Source organism: Pristiophorus japonicus, chromosome 10, assembly GCF_044704955.1.
Source record: "Pristiophorus japonicus isolate sPriJap1 chromosome 10, sPriJap1.hap1, whole genome shotgun sequence".
In the NCBI taxonomy this organism is placed as follows: Eukaryota; Metazoa; Chordata; class Chondrichthyes; family Pristiophoridae; genus Pristiophorus; species Pristiophorus japonicus.
Genome location: NC_091986.1, coordinates 213,500,580 through 213,508,223, shown reverse-complemented (window position 1 = coordinate 213,508,223; position 7,644 = coordinate 213,500,580). Strand labels below are relative to the sequence as shown.

At 46.8% G+C, this 7,644-nt stretch overlaps 1 protein-coding gene across 3 annotated transcripts in view; it reads right to left on the bottom strand.

Moving 5' to 3' along the window:
* Positions 1-3,410: 3,410 nt before the first annotated feature.
* pak1 (p21 protein (Cdc42/Rac)-activated kinase 1) overlaps positions 3,411-7,644 on the bottom strand; it is a 226,859-nt gene continuing 222,625 nt past the window's right edge. Inside the window, exons 14-15 of one of the 3 annotated variants that reach the window (XM_070892548.1) lie at positions 6,534-6,671; positions 3,411-4,611 (exon numbers count right to left, since the gene is read on the bottom strand). In XM_070892548.1, coding sequence (XP_070748649.1) covers positions 4,525-4,611; positions 6,534-6,671 — 225 coding nt within the window. In that variant the 3' untranslated portion in view covers positions 3,411-4,524. Of the gene's footprint in view, positions 4,612-4,691; positions 5,894-6,533; positions 6,672-7,644 lie in introns of those variants that run through there. The other 2 variants (XM_070892547.1, XM_070892546.1) reach the window with 2 other exon arrangements.

The window sequence follows — 7,644 nt, the reverse complement described above, 5'->3', positions numbered from 1 at the left end:
CACCTTCTCAAGGTCAAGTAGGGATGGGCAATAAATTGCCAGTGACGCCCAGATGTCCTGAATGGAAAAAAAACTTAGTCCCATTTGTGGAAATGTATTTTTATCTAAGCTGTACCACATTTTATTTTTGTGCCCTTTTAATATAAAACAAAATGGAGTCCTGGTCCTTCCAGAAATTTCTGCAACAAGCAGTCGGTTTGCATAAACAGCTAAACCTGGCTTGAAATGGCCGATAGCCACTAGACAGCTAGGAGGCAAGTCCTGCTGAGACAAGTACCCCCCATGGTGCTCTCCTATTATCTATACACCAGTTCCACTCCACCCTTTTCGAAATACTCAAACCACCAGCCATTATCTCTTGTAGAGACCTCATCCATTTGATGCAAAAAGATAACTGACCAGGAAACTGGACAATCCTGACACAATGCAAGGCAGGTAATAGCTCATTACCACACTCCCATCGAGTAATGGTCGGCTGGCCAACTAATAACCCTGACAAAAGGAAATATCTGGAAACCATGTCAGGACAAGGATGTAGTAATTAACTCTTTATTTATTTCACTGACTGCGAGACAGAGCCAATACACAGGGAGAGGCCATAACTTTGGTTTTTACTGTATAAATATCTCGTGAAATTGTACCATTTCAGGGTGGGGGGGGGGGGGGGGTGGGAGTCTCCACGTAGCCTTTGACTGGGTGAGTCCTTTCCCCTTTATGCAAGTAAATTAAAGAAACTTCTGCCAGAGCTGAAGGTGTCTAAGTCGTTTATCGGGAGTCAAGATTTCGACACATTCCGCTGCCTTTTCTCCATAAGCCCTGCAAATGTTTTTTCCCTTCAAGTACTTATTCAATTCCCTTTTGAAAGTTATTAAGGAGTTTGCTTCCACAACCCTTTCAGGCAGTGTATTCCAGATTATAACACTGCATTAGAAAATAAATCTCAATTTCCGTCTGTCTCCTCTGTAAATGAGCTCGGATAGTCCCAAGTTTCAAGTAGGCAAGAGACCAAAGCACAAAACCAACAATGAAAAAAAGACTTGCATTTATATTGCGCCTTTCACGACCACCGTGGGATAATTATTGGCCCCCAGGACATCGGGGATAGCTTCCCTACTCTTCTTCGAAATAGAGCCATGGGATCTTTTACGTCCACTTGAGAGAGCAGATGGGGCCTCGGTTCAAGGTCGGATCCGAAAGACGGCACCTCCGACAGTGCAGCACTCCCTCAGTACGGCACTGGAGTGTCAGCCTAGATGTATGCGCTCAAGTCCCTGGAGTGGGACCTGGAACCCGCAACCTTCTGACTCGAGGCGAGAGTGTATGCCCACTGAGCCACAGCTGACAAAGAGGCCAAATTTGCTGCCAAAGTCACGGCGAGTTTAATGGTGCTCACCTTATTAATGTGTAAATCATCCAATTTGTGGCGAGGAAGAGATATCCCGCGAATTGCTGGCCGATTTGTTCCGCTCCGCCGTTAGTCTCGCGGAAATGCCAGCTCACCCTCCACCTCCCCGTGAGTTTCATGAAGTTGCTGCATTTATGCGTTCACTGCCCGTTAAACCCGGCGCGGAAAGGTACAGATTGGCCATGGCCCAAATCGAATGGCGGGACAGGCTCGAGGGGCTCAACGGTCTCCCTCCTGTCCCTGTGCTTCCTCAGCCCGGAGCACAAAATACCCGCCGCAGCCCACAAAGTACGTCAATGAGTTTGGCATCTCACCCAAAGGGTGGCGCCCTCTCCAGCATTGCACCAGGAGTGCAGGTCCAGATTACACGCTCAGGTCCCAGAGTGGGGAGATTGAACTCACGACCTTTTGCCTGGAAAACCAACGGAGATGGTGCAGGGTACAAATACCCCACACGCAACACAATGGCACCTGGGCTGGCGAGGCCCAAGGGTTGCTGGCCAATTCTGTTAAGCTGCACAACCACGCAGCGGTCTTGGAGGTTCCGTGCAGGCCGCTCGCCGGCTTTCAAATGGAAAAAAAAAACGCGCGCACGCGATAATTTGAATGGACCGCGTGCAGCCCCTTAAAGGGGCCACGCATCTACAAAAAAAAAAAGAGAGCAGGAACATTGCTGCTGACTGTCAGTACTTACTCCAGCACAAGTCTGTAAGAAAAAGAATTACATTTATATAGCGTCTTTCACGACCACCGGACATCTCAAAGCACTTTACAGCCAATGAAGTAGTTTTGGAGTGTACTCACTGTTGTAATGAGGGAAACACAGCAGCCAATTTGTGCACAGCAAGCTCCCACATACAGCAATGTGATAATGACCAGATTAACTGATTGAGGGATAAATATTGGTTCCAGGACACCGGGGATAACTCCCCTGCTCTTTTTCGAAATAGTGCCGTGGGATCTTTTAACGTCCACCAGGAGAGGATGGGGCCTCTGTTTAACGCCTCATCCGCAAGACGGCATCTCCGACAGTGCAGCACTCCCTCAGCACTGCACTGTAGAGTGTCAGCCTAGATTTCTGTGCTCAAGTCCCGGGAATGGGACTTGAGCACAGAAGTCTGACTCAAGAGGCGAGAGAGTGCTACCCACTGAGCCACGGCTGACAGGATGCAAACTATAAACTTCACAGCCATTTCCATTTATTAACTGCTACATTTTTTTTAAAACTAAGAAATGTTATGTGTTCCCTTTAAGCTGCGCAGCCGTCTAGAACTCCCGAGCAACCGGTTCATTGGCTGTTAAATGCAAAAACCGTGCATGCATGGATGTTTAAAGGGGTGGCGCCGCACTGCCCAAAAATACTTAGAGGGAACATTGGTTACAACCGGGGCAGGTGGATGACAAACCCAGAGAGGGCAAGTCACTTGACTGACTCCTGGGATGAAAGATTATGTTGAATGGTCTCGAGTTTGGAACTATGAGAGGCGATCTCAATGAAAACATACAAGATTCTGAGGGGCATTGACAGGGTAGATGCTGAGAGGTTATTTCCCACTGGCTGGAGAGTCTAGAACCAGGGGGGGGGTCACAGTCTCAGGATAAGTTATCAGCCATTTAAGACAGAGACGAGGAGGAATTCCTTCACTCGGAGGGTTGTGAATTCTCTACCCCCAGAGGGCTGTGGGTGCAGAGTCTCTGGATATATACAAGGTTGAAATAGATAGATTTTTGGATCTAGGGGAATCGAGGGATATGGAGATCGGGCGGGAAAGTGGAGTTAAGGTAGATGATCAGCCGTGGTCTTATTGAAAAGCGGAGCAGGCTCGAGGGGCCGTATGGCCTACTCCTGCACCTATTTCTTATGTTCTTAAGTCAGTTCTTCAATCAGTCGCGCTGACTTTCAGCATCACCGTTACTTAAGCACGAATCAAAAATTCTGAAGCCCAGTGATCTTGGCCTGCGAAACACTCCAGCAACAATTAGCATCATCGTCAGTTCTCAACGATACCAAACATTTTGGTCCAGTACACTCTTTCCAAAGACGTAAAAACGATTTCAGAATTATTATAACACACCCTTTTTTTAATTTATCTTTTCCCCAGGAATTAAAATTCCATAGTTTTGTACACTATAGACATTGTCAAAATTTAGCAGCATGAAAGTCGCTCAAGGCAAGTGTATGGCACCACTCATCTTGGGCAGTAGTGTTCAGGAAACTGGTACAAACAAATATCTCATGGGGTGGGGGAGGGGGAGGTGGAGGGAGGACAAAGACACACACACACACACAAAAATATAGTACATGCCAGGCTGCATTGGGTGCATTAAAACTGATATTGCTACAGTCTCAATCACTACATAATCAAGAAACAGCCGGTCGGTACATTCTCAGTGATTCTTGGAACAGCCTCGAACCGGAGGCCAAGACAACAGGCGGACAAGCAAGGTGATCGGAATATCAATCGATGGGACTGATAGAGAGAGAGAGAGAGAGACGGGGGGGGGGGGGGGGGGGGGGGAAAGAGAGGAGGGGGAGAGAAGCAAAAGAACTATTTAAGAACGCAAGGGGGTTGGGGGGAGAGAAACAAGATTGAAAGCAATTGGTCAACATAAATCGACATACAAAAGAACGGCAGCTCACTCCTCTTATCGGTTGGGTGAGAGTCAAGTTTGTTCAGATGAAGATAGTAGTTCACAGGCTCCTCTCACTGCCATATGTGCTCCCGCCTCCCCTTTGATTTTATCCGACACGACAGGCTTAAATTCCACACAGTGCCATAACCATTGTCCAGTACGTCAAAGAAGCCATTTTACCGCCATTTCAGATAAAGAGAGGAGTTTCACCCAAACGTGATAACCGATGGATTCCAGTACATTGCACATCGGGAATACAGCTGTGTGCTCTCTCGCTCTCTCTCTCTCTCTCCTCGTGCTCCTTTTACCCCACCCCCTTTCCTGTAATTTGGCTGTGAAAGGGTTGAGGTTCGAGGAGCTCTGGGTCAGAAATGGTTGCATTGTGGGGAATCAGGAATGGTTCAGTCGTGGGCAGCGGGGAGCGTTCTGAGACGCGGATCGAGATCTCTCCCCTGCCCCCCCCCCCCCCCCACCCCCCCGTGGCGTTAACGATTGTTCTTGGCTGCGTCCTTGGCGGCCAGGATCAGCGGAGTCAGACTGGACAGTGGCTTTGCCAGCTTCAGGAATTGGTGCTGTCGACACGAGAGAATAAAGAGAAGGAAAAAAAAAATTAATACAAGGCATTCTTTTCCCGAAAATTAGGTGCAGGAATTAATAACACGCAAGTTAACATCAATGGAAAAGGCTACCCTGCTACATTCCTCTCATACAAACACTCCCTTCCTACCCCTCACTCCACTCCAAGAATCAAAGAGTGATACAGCACAGAAGGGGGCCATTTGACCCATCGTGCCTGTGCCGGCTCTCTGAAAGAGCTCCCCAATTAGTCCCACTCCCCTTGCTCTTTTCCCGTAGTATCTATCAATTTCCTTTTGAAAGTTATTATTGAATCTGCTTCCACCGCCCTTTCAGACACTGCATTCGAGATCACAACACGTTTGAACTTTCTATTGAAAATTCCCAGCAATTAGAACACTTAATTAATCCACATGGCTTAGAAAATCCACCAATCTGACGCGATAATGCAAGTTTCCACGGGCTGGCGTCGAGCTGGATGTATTTCTTTATACTCAGTCCTGCTTGCCCAACTAAAAGCTATGCCCAACAATTTATTCTGGTTCTGAAAGGATCACGTTCGCAGAATATTGATTAGTGCAGTCACTGTTGTCATGAGGGAAACGCAGCAGTCAATTTTCACAGCAGCAAAGTCCCACAAACAGAAAGGATTGACCAGATAATCTGTTTTTAGTGGTGTTGATTGAGGGATAAATATTGGCCCCGGACACCATGGATAACTCCCCTGCTCTTCTTCCAAATAGTGCCATGGGATCTTTTAGGACCGCCTGAGGGAGCAGACGGGGCCTCGGTTTAACGTCTCAACTGAAAGACTGCAACTCCACCAGTGCAGCACTCCCTCAGCACTGCCCTGGGAGTGTCGGCCTGGATTTTGTGCTCGAGTCTCAGTGGGTCTTGAAACCACAACCTCTGACTCAGAGGCGAGAGTGCTGCCCACTAAAATTACTAGAATCTATAAAAAGAATGACTAAAAAGGGCTTGAATTCATGATCATCAACATGTATTGCTCTGCTAAAACAATATTGTAAAATCACCAACTGCACACAGATAGATGATTTTACCTTCTCTCTTTTATCAGAATCTTACAGCACAGAAGGAGGTCATTCAGCCCAGCTTGCCAGTGCTGACTCCTTGAAAGAGCTCTCCAAATAGTTCCACACTGATGCTCTTTTCCTATAGCCCTGCAATTTTCAAGTGGTGGCTGGTGTGCAACGGCCACCCCACGTTAAAAGAATCCATGCCTAGGCATCTTCCATCCTTCAGTATGTAGTTCGAGACCTAGAATGTCAAGTTCCTCATTGAAACACCTGTGAACTCATCCCTTTGTGGAAGCTAATCATTCTCGATACGATGGACCGCCTAATACTACAATTTTTTTCCTTTAAGTATATTTAGACATAGAAACATAGAAAATAGGTGCAGGAGTAGGCCATTCGGCCATTCAGCCATTCAATGAGTTCATGGCTGAACATGCAACTTCAGTACCCCATTCCTGCTTTCTCGCCATACCCCTTGATCCCCCTAGTAGTAAGGACTACATCTAACTCCTTTTTGAATATATTTAGTGAATTGGCCTCAACAACTTTCTGTGCTAGAGAATTCCACAGGTTCACCACTCTCTGGGTGAAGAAGTTTCTCCTCATCTCGGTCCTAAATGGCTTACCCCTTATCCAATTCTCTTTTGAAAGTTACTGTTGAATCTGCTTTCACCACCCTTTCAGGCAGTGCACTGCAGACCACAACCTGTTGGAACATAAATTTCTCCTCATCGCCCCATCTGCTTCTTTTACCGATTATCAAAAATCCGTGTCCTCTGGTTACCAACTCTACCGTCACTAGAAACAGTTTCTCCCAATCTACTCTTGGCAAAACCCTTCAGGATTTCGAACACCTGTACTGACACGTTGACCCGTCTCACCTGGAGCAGCTCCTTGGCAGAACCTCTCTTTTCAACGTCCATCTCCAGGCAGCGATTCAGGAAATCCCTAAATATAGACGACAGCTTTTCAGGATTCTGTAGCTCTGGAGTTCCATTCGTTGCTATCAGATACAATGCCTGGTGAAGCGAGGGACCCAGAAATTGAAATTAATAGGGTGATAGCAACAGGAAAAAAAACAATTGGGTTCACAGATGTTAACTTCCACTCCTTCACCGAGTCGTTGCTGTAAATTTGCCATTTGCAATTTATGTAATTTTGAAACTTTTTAATGAGGTAGGACATTGGATGGGTTTGGATGTTACATTTAGGACATAACTGGTGATACATAATTAAGTCATTGTACAAACTGATAAATGTCTGGAAATCTCAGCGGGTCAGGCAGCATCTGTGGAGAGAAGCAGAGTTAACGTTTCGGGTCGATGACCCTTCGTCAGAACTGGAAAAGTTTGCGATGGAACAGATTCTTAAGCAAGTGTAGGGGCAGTGAAAGGGGGAGGGGAGGAAAGAACAAGAGGGAAGGTTTGTGATAGGGTGGAAGACAGGAGAGATTAGAGAGACAAAACTTGCATTGGAGGCTGTTCGGAGAAGGTTCACTAGGTTGATTCCAGAGATGAGGGGGTTGACTTATGTGGAAAGGTTGAGTAGGTTGGGTCTATATTCATTGCAGTTCAGAAGAATGAGAGGTGATCTTACTGAAACATAAGATAATGAGGAGGCTCGACAAGGTGGATGGAGAGAGGATATTTCCACTCAAAGGGGAAACTAAAACTAGGAGACATAGTCTTAGAATAAGGGGCCGCCCATTTAAAACTGAGATGAGGAGGAATTTTTTCTCTCAGAGGGTTGTAAATCTGTGGAATTCTCTGCCCCAGAGAGCTGTGGAGGGTATCCACCCACTATGGGCAGGGGGTGCTCCTGATTTGAAGGGTGGGAGGGAGAGGAACTGGAGTCACCCAAAGCCATGTGTGTACCCGACCCAGCAACCAGTGGCATAGCAACAATAGCAGAGGCACGAGAGTAGGCCACTTGCTCTTTGACCATCCAAGGCGTGCCCCAAGAGAGCTTGGAAAATATATATGACCGTAAAGG